At 39.6% G+C, this 16,858-nt stretch overlaps 2 protein-coding genes across 2 annotated transcripts in view; one reads left to right on the top strand and one right to left on the bottom strand.

Annotated features, from left to right (window-relative positions):
- Positions 1-16,858, top strand: part of LOC145982060 (uncharacterized) — a 98,322-nt gene that overhangs the window by 51,525 nt on the left and 29,939 nt on the right. The gene's annotated exons all lie outside the window — the stretch shown is intronic.
- ChLD3 (Chitin and LDLR binding deacetylase 3) overlaps positions 1-16,858 on the bottom strand; it is a 58,768-nt gene that overhangs the window by 31,942 nt on the left and 9,968 nt on the right. Inside the window, exons 2-3 of the mRNA XM_083115647.1 lie at positions 12,965-13,114; positions 4,570-4,674 (exon numbers count right to left, since the gene is read on the bottom strand). Coding sequence (XP_082971773.1) covers positions 4,570-4,674; positions 12,965-13,114 — 255 coding nt within the window. The remainder of the gene's footprint in view (positions 1-4,569; positions 4,675-12,964; positions 13,115-16,858) is intronic.

Raw genomic sequence — 16,858 nt, 5'->3', positions numbered from 1 at the left:
AGGTGCTATGTGTTATTCATAAGCTTTTTATTTGTAGCTGTACAGCTAATTATATGGGCGCTATTCACCGGATGTTTACATTTCTGTGCTTCCTTGGCGCTGGCGGGGACTGCACTTTCGGTTTTGAAAATAATAACATTGAATTCAATGGTGTAAAGGCAGTGTCTTCGTAAAAAGCGACAATATTTGTGTGAATTTTGGTTTCAACATGAGATAGGGAACAAATAATTGTTCTCGGGTGTCTATGCATCGTTTTCAGACAGACCCCATACGAAAAAATCAGTGAATTCAGGCAGTAAAGCGAAAATATTGGACACAAACATGAGGGAGTAGGCTCTGCAGCCGGAACTTCATCAAATCAAATGAAAATATTTTACGTGTTTCGAAAATTATAATTGTCTAAAGCACATGTGTTGACTAAATTTAAAAGTTGGAACTATTTATAATCATATTATAACGCATTTGCCTTTTGGTTGTTGATAAGCTCTCTCTCCATGATCATCGGGAGAGGGTGCCGAACGAGTCAGTTGCCCCCCCCCCCCCCGGAAATTGACATTGTTCATTTGAAGTTGCAAAAAAGCAGAAAGTTTGTTGTTTTATTGTTAATAACAGAAATAAAGTTCACTTGGTTAGTATTCGAACAGAGTAATCAATGCAAAATACACATTAAATCGAAAAAATAGTGAAAAATACAGAAACCAGGTTATATTTTCATATTCTACCATTTAATCCAAATAATAAACGGTTCCACAGTTTTCAGAATTCGAAAAATTATAATTTTAGACGAGGTCACACAATATAAACTTTGTGTGTAATTTTTTCTAACTTCTAAAGTCCTTTCTTGAACGCCACTTGCAAAAGTTAGTAACAAAATACTATAACCTATAACTGTACATTTCAGTAGTATCTATGAAATGTAAAAGAATTAATGGAAAATAGTTGTGTTGGATATTCACTCGGCTTGTCGATCGAATAGTATGAAAATAATACATTTCGAATAAAATGTATTTAATTAGGTTATGTTATTAGTGTATAATAAAAATTATAACCTTAGGAATTATTATTTCTTTTACTGTTGTAATCGAATTATTTCAATGTTTATAATTAATGTAAGCTTCATTTCAATCTGCGGAAGTTTTTTCAAAAAACGAAACCATGAAGATCAACATTGCCTTCGAAAATATTAGTATTGTCCCTTATATCTGTATCCAAAAGATCTGGGAACTTCCCAATTTTGTCGAGGTACTTTTATTTCTCTATATCACTTAAAAAATTTAAGTGATCCAATTTGTATCCGATTTTTTATAACAAAATAAACTCCAAGACAATCTGTAACTGTAACTGAGTTACTTTACGGTTGATATGACTAAGTCCCGGGTTCGATCCCCGGCCGGTTCAAATCCGGGAACTTTTCTAACGATGGAAGCGGCCTCGGCGCCCACCCAGCGTCGAATAACATGGGTACCTGGGGAAAACCCTGGGGGGTAAAGGCGGTCAGGGGCGTGATGCTGATCACATCACCCCCACTCACGACCGGATCAAGAAAGTGTGGGGCGTTACCCCCACACCCCCTATACGCCTTCATGGCGTGGTGCTATGCACAGGGGAACACTTTACCTTTTTACCTTTTATGACTAAATCTGTAACTCAGTTAATTTTAAAAGTACCTCCCAAACACTGGAAATGTGTGATAGAAAAAAACAAACATAATAGTGCAGTGGCGTGACGTGACCTTCTCGAAACTATACCGTAAGCAATCCTAGTAATAGCATAACATAACCACTACTGATCAAGAACTTCAACTACCGTAACCAGTTTAAAAAATATGAATTAAAAAATAGTCCAATAGTACAGATCATTAACCATATTTACCTCAAAATAGAATAATAGATTGCAAAGCCGTAGCATGTAGCATGTGACTTCGAGTCACATGAGCAGAATGGCAAGTGATACACTATACACAATTTCCCAGTTTAGTGGTGATTTACCGGGTTCTTTAATACAGTCACTTTCATAAATAACTTTACACTCCTATCATCAAATTTTAAACAGAAATGTGCTTAAACTTCTCGAACATTTCGTGCACTAAACGATTTTACCATCAACAAGTCTTAATCACGCAATTACAATCATTTACAGTTGTTAATGACATTCTCGTGGATGAAGTCATGGCCGAAATATTGAACACACTCAGATCGCAATCATTCTTTCAGATGCTTACACGAGAGGCTAGGGACAGCATTAGCACCTTAGGAAATACATGCTAACAGCACCAAACCTAGCCTGCCTAACCTATCCACGTGAGGCACATAATAGCATAAATAAGCATGTAAATAGGTTTGGTAAGTTGTATTTTGCTTATTTAAGCTATTGTATGCATACGTGGATAGGTTAGGTAGGTCAGGTTTGGCACTGTTAGCATGTATTTCCAAGTTGCTTATGCTGTCCCTGGCCGCTCGTTTGCTTACATTGCTAGTTGTAGTTACTGCCACATATTGCGACGTTGCGCTAGTTAGTATGGAGCAATGGCCGCTGTCGTATCTGGCCGGAGCGGCAAGTGCGTTTCTCACATGTATCTTACCACGGCATCTGCTGGCATTATTGAATACTAGGCACGCTGATTACTACAAGGATTTGCATACGTTAATTATCGTCCTGTAGGATTACGCACGGGATATATTATACGTACTTTTTATTTGTGAGCATTATGCCCGCTTTTGACCGTAGCATTTCCATTAACATTTTTGCTAGCATAAATGCTATGTAAATGCTTCCAAAAATCTTTTAGCAGATAGTACGGAAGCATTTCGTGTAACATTCGGTTAGCTTTTGCGATTACAATGTATATACAGCACAAAAGTTACGTCGAGTTACACCATCTATGGTAAGTCCACAGTGATCATAATTGAAACAACTAAAATTTTGTTCCATACGTGTATTGTATACGTTATAAAGCATATATTTAAGCAGCGCCATTGATTTGTACCTAATACCGTTTTATAGGAAACGTTATTCCTCTCGGTTGAATAGTTATCGGCTTTTAAAAATGTGAAGTGATGCATTGTTTACATCTCACGCGGCCGCCATTACAGCTGCACTCGTGACCTAGAGGTCGCTTCTGATTGGTTATGCTACGAAAAATGCTACGGAAATAGGATCGTTCCTATTCTTGAAAAATGCCATGAAATATGCCATGGCATCTGAAATGCCATAAAATTTTTCACTTTATACGGTAGCATTTTGGTCATGCCATAAATATAAAGAAAAATGCTAAGGAAAATGCTTTCGTCTAAAGCAGGCCTTACTTAAATACACGCCACGACCCTGTCTAAAAAAAATAGCATGCTTAACTGTGTGCTGCAACGTACAAAGAAAAAGCCATCGACGCGGCCATAATACAAAAAGTCAGTAAAATAGTTGTGCATCCATTTCATTTTAACTGTTCAATGGAGAGTAAACGCGCTGAGAATGAGGCTGAAGATCTTCCTGAAATTATGTTGTAATTTAAGCTATTAAAGAAGACAGCGTTCCGACTTTCACTCTGGTTCAGGTTCAACCATAATGTTTTCTTCTTTCTTTGCAAAAAAAATCTCCTTTTTTCTATTCCAACGAGGAAACAAACTGCTTCCTTTTCCTTCTGTACAGATAATGCATATCTGTGCGACATTCCCGTCATTCATTCAAAAGGGACTGTCTCATGATGGAAAATTGGAACTTGTTTCAAAGAACGAAACTTCACTTTGCAACAGCTGCTTGCTTAAATGCGGTCCCAGCGACTTCTATCAGATAACGAGGAACAAAGCCTTTGTGCTGAAGGAAATTTCTTAATCGTCCACGCGTTGTTGTTTTGTAAGTCTATCAAAATGAAATTAAGCGTTTTGCTGGATCTTACAGATTTCTTCCTTCAACGTCCAGCATTCCAGTACTGTGTTGTGCGTTAGGCAGTTAAGAATAGACAAAATAGCAGTGAATCTGAAGTAAATAACGAGCGCATTGTACAGTAGAGGACATAAATATTACCAGGGAATTGCCCATCGTTACTTTATTCAATTTCTGTTGCATGTTACGCGATTTTAAGGAATGGATTTGTATTGATTGTAGTGCAGATGTTATAAATTCCTTCGAATTTGAACCTTGCATTACGTACGTCAAAAAAAGTGACTGAACATGACGTTGGACAATTTGCTTCGTATTATTTATACACCCTATTCTATCTCCTCAATTTGTTTTAGAAAGACTCATGAAATCAAACTTCTTGCATTTGCATAGAAACGTTTTTCCCCCAAAAAATCCTTTACATATACCGAAGGACTGTTTTCTTTAATGTTTACTGACAGTCCATATGACATTTTGTTTGTACGCAGCTTGCCAACAATGTTCTCTGATCTGGACTATACTCACTGTCTTTTGGCTGAAGTTAAAATCTACAAATTTACTTCCGCTGGAACATTTTCTTTTTACATTTATGTAAAGTAGGCAAGAGGAAGAAATCTTGAGGTAAGAGAACAGGACGATTAAAGCTTCTAACAGTTGAAATCAAAGTTTAATAATTTAAAAAAGCAAACTTACCCAAATCAACATCACAATTGTCTACTTTTAGCTTGAAGTCACAGATCTGCCTATTGACATCGAACAGCAATCCAGTGGAACATTTGAACTCAAAAACTTCATCATCTGCAACAAGAACAGAACAAAGAGACTTAGAACATGGTTGTATTTGTTAAATTAAACCTACAAAATAAACATTTTAATGTTTTAGTGCACATTGATTCATTAACATTCACTAATATTCGCGATCATCCTCATTGGACTTCCGTACTGAGTTCTCCACTAACAACCTAATCGCCTGTGGTTCTTGATTCTAATCCTGGCTTGAGCATTGGTATTCTTTTATGACGTAGATCTGATTGGTTACGTTGTGGAAAAATATGTAAAATGTTATAACGTCAGAAGTGGCGGGGCATTGTCATTTTGCATCAGCGCCCTGGATTTCTGGAGATTTCATAAGAACTCATGGATTCGCAGGGAGTATCAAGAGCTTCCTCTCTATTTCTGGTTAATTTTCCTTAAAAGAAAATTCTTTATATCTTCCTTTATGTTTTTTTCTTTCTCTCTCTCACACACACTTCGCTTTACTTTTCTTGTTTCTCTCGCTTCTATATTTCTTTCTTATTTTCGTCACCTCTCTATTTCCTTCTCTCTCTCTCTCTCTCTCTCTCTCTCGCTCTCTCTCTTCTATATTCTTTCTCTCTCGCATCTCTATCTCTTTCCTTGGCACCTCTGTATCTAATCTCTCTCTCTCTCTCTCTCTCTCTCTCTCTTTCTCCCCTATCTCCCTGTTTATTATTATTTTCCCTTCTCTCATTCTCTACAGCTTCTTTCATCTTTCTTTTTTTATATATCTCCCTTGAAACATGTTATGATGCCATGTATACACGATGCTAATACCCTGTCCCAGCTAACTGTAGAGCAGGGCCGCACATATCGGCAGAGGATAAGGGGGAAAATCGAGTGGTGAAAGCGCAGCGTTGCCAACCGTACGGTCCTGACCGTACATGTACGGACCAGACCTTAGTCCGTACGCTAAATGCACGGCTTGTCAAAATTTGCTCTTGAAGTTTTATCGCCAATATTTTCCTAAGAAATTCTTAAACCAATCGTACGGACCTGGAGACAAAAATACTGTCTGTTTGCCATCCTTTTCAAAAGTTTGCAACGCTGCATAACGAAGGACGAAATCGGGAAAACTCCCGTCGCCCATTACACAATCCCGTTTCTCTCACTGTTCATTGGTGGAGCCGTCTCGCGTCACTACTTGCGCAGAGACTTGTTCTCCTTCGCCTGGTCTACAGTTAGCTGGTACGGATAACTTAAAGGATGCAGCGTTTAGAATTTGACACCCCTTATACAATTTTTTCTGCGGAGAGCCCATGAAAGAAATACTCAAAATATTGTGCTTTGTTCATAAATGATTCTACGTTCATGTAGTTACATACACACACACAAACTCACACACATTTGTTTCGTTAAAATAAAACGTTATTAGTTTTAATTTTCACTAATAAAAAAGATGCCGGTACGGCGTACCGTTACGTACTGCCAGAAAAAACAAACGCTATGTGTGTACCTTCGTAGCCAGAAGTCAATTTATGTGTGGCAGGTTAGTGCGATACGACGCTTGGGATCCTGGATTCGATTCCTGGGTAGTGAGACATGGATGTTTGTATTCGTTCTGAATGAAGTAGAGAATTAAGTCAAATCAACATGTGAAAGAGAATGACAGTGGAAACTGTCGCTTAAGAGTTTTCTTTCTTTAAAAAAATGGTTACCATTCTCGGTGGGAGGCACCAAAATGTTGACCCAGCATCGTGAGTACAATTGGGGAGCTACTTGAATATAAGATGTATATGACTCCGGTTTCGAAAGTCAGAAAGCAGCAGCGATGGGACTCTATATGCACTGACAACGTGTCACCCAGAGAGAAAACAGCTAAGCATGTCATTAGAGCAGTGGCGGAGATTGGGTTCCAAAACCAGGGGGGCAAAGGCAGTATATTTCCCGTTGTATATAAAGTTTAGTATAGTGCGGGGGAAAAGTGCCCCCCGTAATCGCCGCCACTGCCTCAGAGGATTGTTTTGCCATTGTGTTTAGTTTCAACTTTTTGTTATATATAGGCTATGTATATTCCAGTTTTATTTTATTTATTTATTTCAAATTTCAGTTACAGCACTTGTAATGGGCATTTTACACTAAAAACTGTAATAAATTAACACAAACAAGTCAAGATGGTTATAGTTAAAAACAAGAAAGGTAAATATAAACATGACAAGACATAAACAGGGAAACAAACAAAAGATCTACAGATACATTCTTAGTGACGATCGGAGTGTACTTTCTGGGAGAAAATGTCAATGTTTGTGGGTAGCTTATTATATAGAACTGGGCAGCCTGTAGAACATAGAGCGTTATATAAGAGAAAGCCTAGTGGTAGAGTTGTGGAACAGTTGAGCGTTTCGGGTCGATCGAGAGGGCACTCTGAAATTGATTCTGTAAGTAAAAATTCGGATCTTAATTTTCCATTGACGATTTTGTAGAAAATTTTCATGTCGGGTCTGCACTAACTGAATGTTCAAAGTTGTCAGGATGTCAGGTTTCTGAAGATGCCGCAGAGAAGTAATTCTATGACGAACTGTTAGAAAGATTAGTATTGGAAGCCATGGCCTAGACTGGAAAGCAGTATTCAAGAATCGGAGAAATGAATGATTTGAAAAATAGGCTAAGGGAAGATGGATGAATGAATCTGTAAAGGCGCATTGCACTTTTAGTTGTAGCTGTGATGTGTTCATTAGAGTTCAGTTTTTCATCTACGATAACACCTAGATCTTTTTGGATCGCAACTGCAGTAATATGAATGTTTTTAAGAACATAATGTGAGTGTATTTTCTTCCGTTTTAAAGAGACTGTGAGGGAGAAACATTTCTGTGATTTAAGTGGTAGATTCAACTGATTATACCACATAACTAGTTCTGAAAGTGCATTCTGGAGTATCGTAGCACCTTGTGTGGTTGAGATTTGTTTGAAAAGTTTACAGTCGTCAGCAAACATGAGTATATTGAGAGGAAGTGAGGAAAGTCTTTGAGGGTTGTAGCACCCCAGACAAGACAGGAAGAAAATCAGAAGAGGCGCCTGAAAGGATGACACACTGTGTCTCTGAGTGTGGGTAATCCTGGATTAAGGAGAGAAATTTGCCACGTATGTTAAATCTGGTTCGTAAATTGTGAATAAGAAGAGCATGGTTTATTTTGCGAAAGGCTTTTGAGATGTCCAAGATATTTTTTTTGGAAATAGCCTTAGTGCCATGTGAAAGGAGAACTTAAAGATTAGTCAAGCAAGAGCTACCTGGACGAAAACCGTGTTGGGCAGTATCGAAATGCGGAGATGTAATTGCGTGTCGTGTGCATCATACTTGCGCCTTATGTACAGTAAACGGCAAAGACAATGGTAAGCAAATTGCCCACCGCTATTTTAATTACTTTTTATTCTACATCCTGTGTTGTTTTAAGGAATGAAACCATGTTGGTTTGAAGCATGCATTCTTCTCTGCTTACTGACGCCATTATTTCAATTTATTGTCAGTACATTGTGTAATACAGACCGAATGAAAATGGTTGGGGACAATTCGCCTACTGTTTCTTTCGCCGTTGGGTGTACCAAGGGAAAGTAAACTGTTCTTGTCTCCCCCTCCCACGTTTTGCACTTTGTCCCCGTCTTTTGGAACCCAATCGCCGCCACTGGTAACTAAAATGTTGCTTGAATGAATAAATTATGTTTTATTAACTAATAGAGACTTTATAAATGAGGACTAAAAGTGGTAAACGTTGTAAGTGCCAAAAGCAAAAGTGTTGGGAAGTCGCATCGTTCCGCACATCAGCCCGTAAGAACGTGCACACTAGTGACCTCTTTACACGCCCTTTGAACTACTTAGATGGCTACCAGCCACACTTCACGTTTACCACATTATAAAGCATGGCACATTTTACAGTTTAACGTGGAAAACTGTATTTGAATTATTGTGGCACTTACAGCGTTTACCAATATTACTCTTCAAATAAGAGTGCACAAAACAGCAAAATATGAAACCAATAGAAATCAAGGATTCAAAATTGTTTTTTTCTTTAGAGGTATGATAATGGCATATAATTCTCAAGGCAGAAAATATTCCAGGTACGCCTATTGGAATTTGCAGTTAAGAGGCTGCTTTGCAGGGTGGTATATTCTACTAAAACATGCCTAAACACCAGTGGGGGACAATAATGCTTCTATAGACCTCGCACTGCGTGGGTTACCAGATACAGGGATATCTCAAATGGGTGCTTTCCTACCACAGTCATTAAGGAACCTTAGTGTTAACCATTGTTGATTGATTTGTTGTTTTAAGTCCACTTTATAAATAGGAAGGCTAATTGGGACTGGACCTACAGTTTAAAGTAGGATCGGAACCACTGTGCCATGTGTCTCCACCAGGTATCGAAACCGGGATCCCTTGATTACAAGACGACAACGTTAACCATTGTAAAATTTGAATTATTACAAAGATATGCATTTTTCAAACGATGAAGTTGAAATATGCAATGACATTTTCCATACAAAAATTGCCTGAAACAAACTTGTGATTGAATACATATTTCATTAATTAAAAGTTCCCTATTTGTTTGTCGAGTATCAAACAAAGGTTTTGACCTACAAAAAATTCACACATTCTTACAATACATACAGTATTTTGCAAAATAATATACCTAACCAGTACAATATATGGTGGTTGAAGAACCTTCCTTCTACAGCATGGGTTCGGTACCCGGTTGAGGCACATAGTGGTTCGGATCCCACGTTAAACTGTAGGTCCAGTCCCAATTAGCCTTATTGTGCATAAAGTGGACTTAAAACAACAAATCAATCATTCACTTCTACACACTGGGTAACGCAGGATTTTTCTTCGGGAGGGGCTGGAATTGTAATGCTGGGGATGCTTTCTGGGAGGGGGTTGCATACACAATACGATATTTCATATTTTTAGAATTTTCCTCTCTTAACATGGCAACGGGGATATTTTAAGGAGGTTTGCCACTCTGGTTTTTCCCCGAGTTATCACTGCTTTCATTTGAAAATGTTGATATTCTAAACATTTCGGAGGGGGCTGCAGCCCCTTCAGGTTCCCCCCTCTGCGTACGCCAGGTAGGGTTCGAGGAAGAGTCCAAAAGCAATATTTTAGCAAAAATACAAAAAAATATACATTAAGACTTGGCACTCACAGGAGATTGTACTATGTACTACATTTCTACAAAAAAATTCTACTCTGTTATTTCTATATTATTCATCACGGTGTAGATAACAAATAATCATACTTTTTTCATTTATTTCATTTTCCTTGCATATTGACGTTCTGGACGTTGAAATCTCGTTAGCTTATTTTTACGTCAGAAACCTTTGCATACTGTAAACTACGGAGAAAGGTTGTGCAACTCGATATACATAAGAGTCCCTTAATCAGTTCTGCAGAAGTCAACACTGAAAATCACAGTACGCCAGGCTGTTGAAATGACACTAGGAATTTTGCCTGAATTGTTCCTGTTTCACGCAAGGAAACACCATGTCAATAAAACTGTAGGTTGGCAATAAGTAAGGGCGTCGTCGTAAGTTGAGTGGACTTGCTACAATGTTCGTGTTTGTGCAACACAGCGAGGCGGACACTTCATCTCGAGGCTTTATGTAGCATGCTATCTCGAAAATTTCGTTAAACTCGTCTTAGGAGATACTAATTCCGCGTTCCCATAGCTCCAATTGTTTACATTGCCACAGCCATTGCGACATCCACGCGACCAGGTGAAATCGTGGGAACCTCAGCCGCACATTATGCGGATAGAAAAGGCTTTCCCCCTATTTTTTCATCACTGACCATAACAAAGTGGTTACTTCTACATCAAAACGCACCACTCCAGCCATTTCGTAGCAATAAGATTCAAATCGCTTCATTTCCCATTGTTTGCGGATTCCAATGTTAGTATCTTTGAAGAGTCGGAATTTGGATATCTGATCCACATCCAGTATCCATGGTGCGGATACCAAACTCAGGATTTGGACATCGAACCCAAGATTCGGATATCGGACCCAGGAGGTTCTGATACGATTTGGATATAGGATCCTGGATATTCCGGAACCCTGGATTCGGGCATATAACCCAGGATTCGAATATCGAACCCAGGATTCGGATATCGGATCCAGGCTATCCAAAACCAGTAGATTTATTAATTTGGGAACACCAATATTGTTCCCTCTAGAAATAATCTGTTTCTACTATAACCATTTGTATATAGCCTAAGTCATTTACATTTTATAGGGGGTGTTAAGGGACTTTTGAATCATCCTGTATTTTGGTCAAACTGGATCCCACCAGGAAGTTATACGTTACTCATTTTGAAGATCTGTCAACTATTCTGGAACGCAATGCATTCTCGAAACTCTATGGCGCTTCCTTTTGTGGTTTTCCAGTGTCAATATGATACATTTACTGTGTGTAATGAATATTCACTGGTATTATCTCAGCAGTATCCACTTTTACGGTCCGCGTGGGAGGGAGGCCAGCAGTCGGTAGGTAAGCCTTGGCCCAATATTGGGTTGTAGCTCTATAGGGTTACTATCCACTTTTATTGTGCAATTATATGTATGTATATGTATTTTCCTTCATTCAAACGGGTAAAATCATCTTGGCTGCGTAATGATGGTTATTAGTCAGTCGATGCCACAGTAAAAATGAAAGCTAATAGAAAATATTTTTGCCATTTTAGTATATTTTCATTTTACAGAATTACTTTCCCATTGCCAACATTAAGTTGCTGTCAAGTTCGGCTACAAATTGTTCAATTCTTAAACCAGTTTATATAGAGAATTCATGCCGTGCTGACACCTTAAGCTGATTTTTTAACACGTAGTCTTTCGAATGGTACATTCTGATAACAGAAAATTATAAATAATTCATTCCCTCACGCAAAACAACTACAGTTGCCGAAAGAGCGTGGTACAAAATTGATTGTCCCCTTTTTTAAAGAAATGTCCCGGTATCCCGGAAAATGTTCTCGGGACAACCATTTGTCTGGCAACCCTATTCACATAACAACTTCCAAGTATCCACCATGTCTGTTCAACACTTCCCGTGTTGGAATCACATTATCAAAAACTGGATTCAGAGTTCCACGGTTGATTGTTGCAGCACATTGTTCCATCTTCAGTCTCAGTTTGTCTAGTATCCTTGGTGCTTGTTCGAAGGCTTCTTGCTTTAAAAAGTGTCAAGTAAAATAAGCTTCGGCACTACACCAAAGGTTGTCCAGCACATCGGGTTGCTGTTCGAAGAAGTTGGAAAATTTGTCAATGCCTGGCGTACCTGGATTTTGTAGGGAAACGTGTAAATCTTGTCAAAGAATTGGCCACACTGCTGTCAAAGATATGCCAGTCTCAACTGATTATCCCTACAAAGATTTCTTTCTTGGCCTGTTGACGACAGCTTGACGCACTTCTGCAACGAGCAGGTGTTCTGACAGTTGGTTGCACACGATGTTTAGGGCAGGGTTGTTAAAGGTCCAAGGATGTTAAATATATTCAATTCCGGTCCAGGAAGAAAATCAGCAAGCGTAAATGGGTTCTGGACCGTAAAGAACCTTTTTATCTGCAAAGTATTTCAATTCGGTCCAAGAACCTTTTTCCTGGATCAATTTAAATACGGCCCCAGGGACCTTTTTTTAAATGTAACAATACGCAACTTGTACCGAATTTAAATTGTGCGAGGAAAATGGTTCCGGTCCTGCAACGGAACCCAATAGAACCCATTACAATTTATGGATCCCTGGACCTTTAACAACCTTGGTTTAGGGTGACCCTGCACAGTGCCTGTCTCGTTAAACTGATTCACATATCACCTAATTGATTTTGGATCTGTTACCCATGCACAAGTTCCATGTTGGAACTTTCGTTGAACTGTGATTGCTGACTTGGATTCAATAAACCAGGTGATGACATTTTTTCTCTGTTCAACAGACAACTTATGATCCGCCATTACAACGTCTTTTCCTGATGGCGTCAAATCGAAAAATGGACCAAAAAAATCTTGTTATAAATTATTGAAGTATGCTCTTTCGATAACTGTAGTTGTTTTGCCCGTGGGATGAAAAAAAAAATAATTAAGAATTTCTGTTAGAGCGTTTCATTTGAAAGACTCTGTATTTCCCCTTGGCTCCCCTTTCGTCCAGCCACTTGCACTGTGACGTCAATGCGTCTAGTTCTGTGAAACGCCCAACACAAGATTGGAATAGAGACAAATTTAACTTAATTTATCCCATATCATGGAAGCTTAAGCCAAGATGCAATGAGGAAAGAAATAAAGAATATTTTGTTTCTAGAGTATTCAGTTACTTACCGAGACACAGATAGTATTTGGAGCATTCGCTGTTGCTCCAGATTTTTTCCTTCAGTCTCTCAGGGTTTCTGTAGAACCTCCCATCTTCAATGCACGGGACGAAGGGCCTCAGGGCTCGGGTGGACCGGAGGGACGAGCCCCCAATTGTTCCTGGAATAAATAAAAATACAGTAAATACTTCACTAAAGCAAGTATGCATCTTTTTCCAGCGCCTAAAGTTATTAGATGGTTAGGTGATTAATTAATGTACACTCACCGGCGATAAAAATGGAATTCTGAAATACTCTCTCCCTGCAAGGCGTTGTGTGTGTTGCATAAAACAATGGCGATATGATGTCACCAGCGTTAATTCGCCCCCTGGAGAAAATCGCTAATCCGCCACTGTCTGCACAGCAGAACTTCACGTAACAAAGTGATTTGAAACACGTCGAAAGCAATTCTGTTACTGATCTACCGCCATATGTATACCTCTGTCCTGGCTGCAGTGGCGCTAGTGTCGCGTGTTTAAATCACTTGGAAGCACGCAGTTCTTATATATTTCCTAGGGCACAGATATCTTGGTGCTACAGTAATGCTATTTCAGTGAGCTTATTTTATTTGTACAGACGAAGAATGATAGGCAGAATCAAACAATGTTCACTTCATGAATATTCATCCATTTGGTATTGTTTCGCGAATGAAAATCACTCCCTTTTGTTGTACGAACGTTATTACATATTAATATAATAATATTTTTTAATTTTTATTCCAGTTCCAGTTCATTGTGTCTTCTTCCCCTTTCTTCTCTATTTCCTTGGCCTCCTTCCATTTTTCCACTAGTATTCTCTTCTCCCTTCCTATCTGCTTAGCCTCATCCCACTCTATGTCATGTCCTGTTTCTCTCGTGTGTTTAAATATCACATTTATCTCTCTCTTAAGACTCTAAACGTAACGTTTAGTTTATGTTTTATAATAAAATAAATCCTGCCTTGGTCAGCATATTGGATTTTTGGTTATCATGGAAACAAGGCTTAATGGTGTTATCATTAAACGATTTTAGAGGATGTAAAGCAAATTTAGTAACAACTTAGGCGATGTGCGAATAATTTTATGGGGTAGCGTCACTGATAACTTGGAAGTTCTTTCACTTTTCATTTAAATCAGCTGAGTTCAGATTGAAATGAAAGACGATATTTCATTTCAGGTCCTTATACTCGACTAGAAGAGGAAAGACAGAAGCAAACCCTGAAACAAATGTAGGCAACTGTGTAGTGCATTAAAGCATGACGTCTAATTTCCCTGTTTCTTGCACATTTTTTTAATGTTTCTTCCCTTTTCCGTATCCTGTAATTTTCGGCTCCAAAATTCCCCTTTCCTGGGAAAATTTCCTTCTGGGAACATCAGCGGAATTTGTATCATATCATGGAAAACCCAATTGAACTCTAAGGGCTTGAATATCATATTTTAAATTTCAGTGTAATGTACAGTTACAACTCCGATTTATTGATATAATCTACAGATATGTTGGGATGCGAATTACAGAAAGGGCTAATAATGGTCCTACTGCTTTCGGTGGCTTTTGTGTCGTCACAAGGAGGGGATGTGAGGTAGGTCCTCGTGCTTCACATGGACTCGGTGGGTGAAAGTCAACTCAGCCGCTGCCGTTGTCGGAAAGTTCACACGAGTTGTCATTTGGAAGAAGTACGCGGAGCCTGAGATGTCCAAGGAGGAATATTGCTCCTTCACATTTGTGTAGGAGATAACGAGACTCCCCGACTTGAGTTTGTCATCCACAGCCACCTCCATGTCTAATGGGGCATGGCACCTCGGGCAGCGTAGCTCTACCGTGTACTCCAGTCCCTGATTCACCTGAATCCCGTCACTGTCTCGTCGCCTGAAGAACACCTCCCTCTTGGCACGCCCGTGGAAACTCCCCCTCTCCACCCACTCATTCAGATTGGGATAGTTCGCATGCTTCAGTAAGCACTGTCCTTCTCTTCGGATTTCAGAAATCTTGGTGAACATCCTGCTTCTTAAAAGATACCTGTTGTTCCACCTCACCACGTGTCTTAGGTACCTCCGAAAAGACTTCAGCTCCTCCGGGGTTGGCTGGTTCGGATTCTTAATCAAAGGAGGGTTGCGCATCATGTGACAGTTTGGCAGGCAGTAAGACCCCGACATATGACAACTAACTAGATCGTAGATGACGGTGAGATGATAATTTACGTCCAGTATGCAGTTCAGAACGTCGACAATCTCCGCTCCATACACGGTCATTTCCTGATAAAATGGCTCGACATTGTTTTCGAAGAAATCCGTGAACTGCATGTCCAGCTGAAACAGTTTGTCCACGCTACTTCCGCTCAGAATGCAGAAGATGTTCCACTGGTTCTTAACAGCCTGCATGATATGTTGAAACTCTTCCAAGATTTGCCACGCGAAGAACCCGCAGGTGTTGGAGATCAGATGACGCCAAACGATGGCCTTCAGCATCTTCCATTCGGAAGCCAAGTTCTCCATGATGTTCTGAGCCATGATCAGGCGATGCTTCTTGTCCAGTTTGTCTACGGACAAGTCGAACTCTCTCTGGATGTCCAGCATTTCCACCTCGATCTGGTTCTGCAGGTTGAAGAAGATCGAGTTGAGGACTCTGTTGGTCATCGCGAGGAAGGTTTTGCAAACCAGTCGCATCTGCACCACCTCCTGCAGGCTGAACTTGCCGAAGATGTTCTCCAGAACCTCCGGGCGACATTTCAAAAGGTCGCGCATTGATGTCGCACACGGCGACGTGTTCTTGGCCTCTTTATTCATGCAGAAGATGTTCTTCCGCGCCGAAGTGGATGTCACGCTGTGGGCGCCATCGTTATTTGAATTACTTACGACAATGGCAAGTCGGTAACAATGGTAGAAGCGCGGACTTCAATGTGACGTACGTTGTTTGACGTAGCTTGACAAAACAATGTATATGTACAGTCAGCGGCAATAAAAGATCATTAAATACAAGACACAGCGTTGTGTGTGTTGCCTAACTCTACGGCGGTGATAGAAATTACCAGAATTCAAGTTCCTTAAAATTCAATATAAGTACAGAGACTGTGGGCAAATTACCTGACATTTTCGGTAGGAGAAGAGCCCCAATGAAACAACTGTGCGACCTCACACCATGCGATTTCTTTCCTCTGGGGATTCATTTAAACCTTGTACGTACCAGCTATCTGTAGACCTAGTAACGCTAACTATGGATTAGCCGACGAAGAAAGAGTTGGAAATGGAAGGTTTTTTGCGTTGTAAAGAATATGCCGTACATTCAGCGTACGGAATAAGGTCTGGACCGTACGTCCGTACATGTATGGTCAGGACCGTGCGGTTGGCAACACTGCGCTTTCGCCACTCGATTTCCCTCCTCCTCCTATGTGCGACCCTGCTCCACAGTTAACTGGCACAGGGTATAGTCCAAAGTTTATGCTGGGAAAATAAGAAGGATTCCTGAATTGAAAACAGAAATTGAAAGAGCTATCGACGGTGTTGAGTCGCATTTATGCGAAATTTTGTCCAGAGAATTCGAGTGTGTCAAATGCGTCGTGGAGAACATTTGTTAGTTAATGGCAATACTTACTATTTGAAATAATGTAATAACTTTGCCAACTAATAAATATATGTTGTTGTTGTTTTCTTTCTTAAATTAAATCCTGCGTTTCTTTTGGGACATCCTTTTAGTTTCATCCCTAACACCAAAAATTAACAACCAGAGCGCAGTGGAGTAACCAATAACACCCTGTCTGTATCTCTCTCAATAATTCAACCCTTTCTATTGCAATCGAAAGATCTCTCATGCCATGGCAACGCTGATAATGAACGCTATCAAGAGCCTAAGACTTCAACATGGTTCTATCTTAGTATAATTAGGTCCAACGA

The sequence above is a fragment of the Lepisma saccharinum genome, chromosome 30 (assembly GCF_977018435.1).
Source record: "Lepisma saccharinum chromosome 30, izLepSacc3.1, whole genome shotgun sequence".
Lineage (NCBI taxonomy): Eukaryota > Metazoa > Arthropoda > Insecta > Zygentoma > Lepismatidae > Lepisma > Lepisma saccharinum.
Note: the sequence above shows the minus strand (reverse complement) of the source record. Positions and strands in the feature narration are given on the sequence as shown.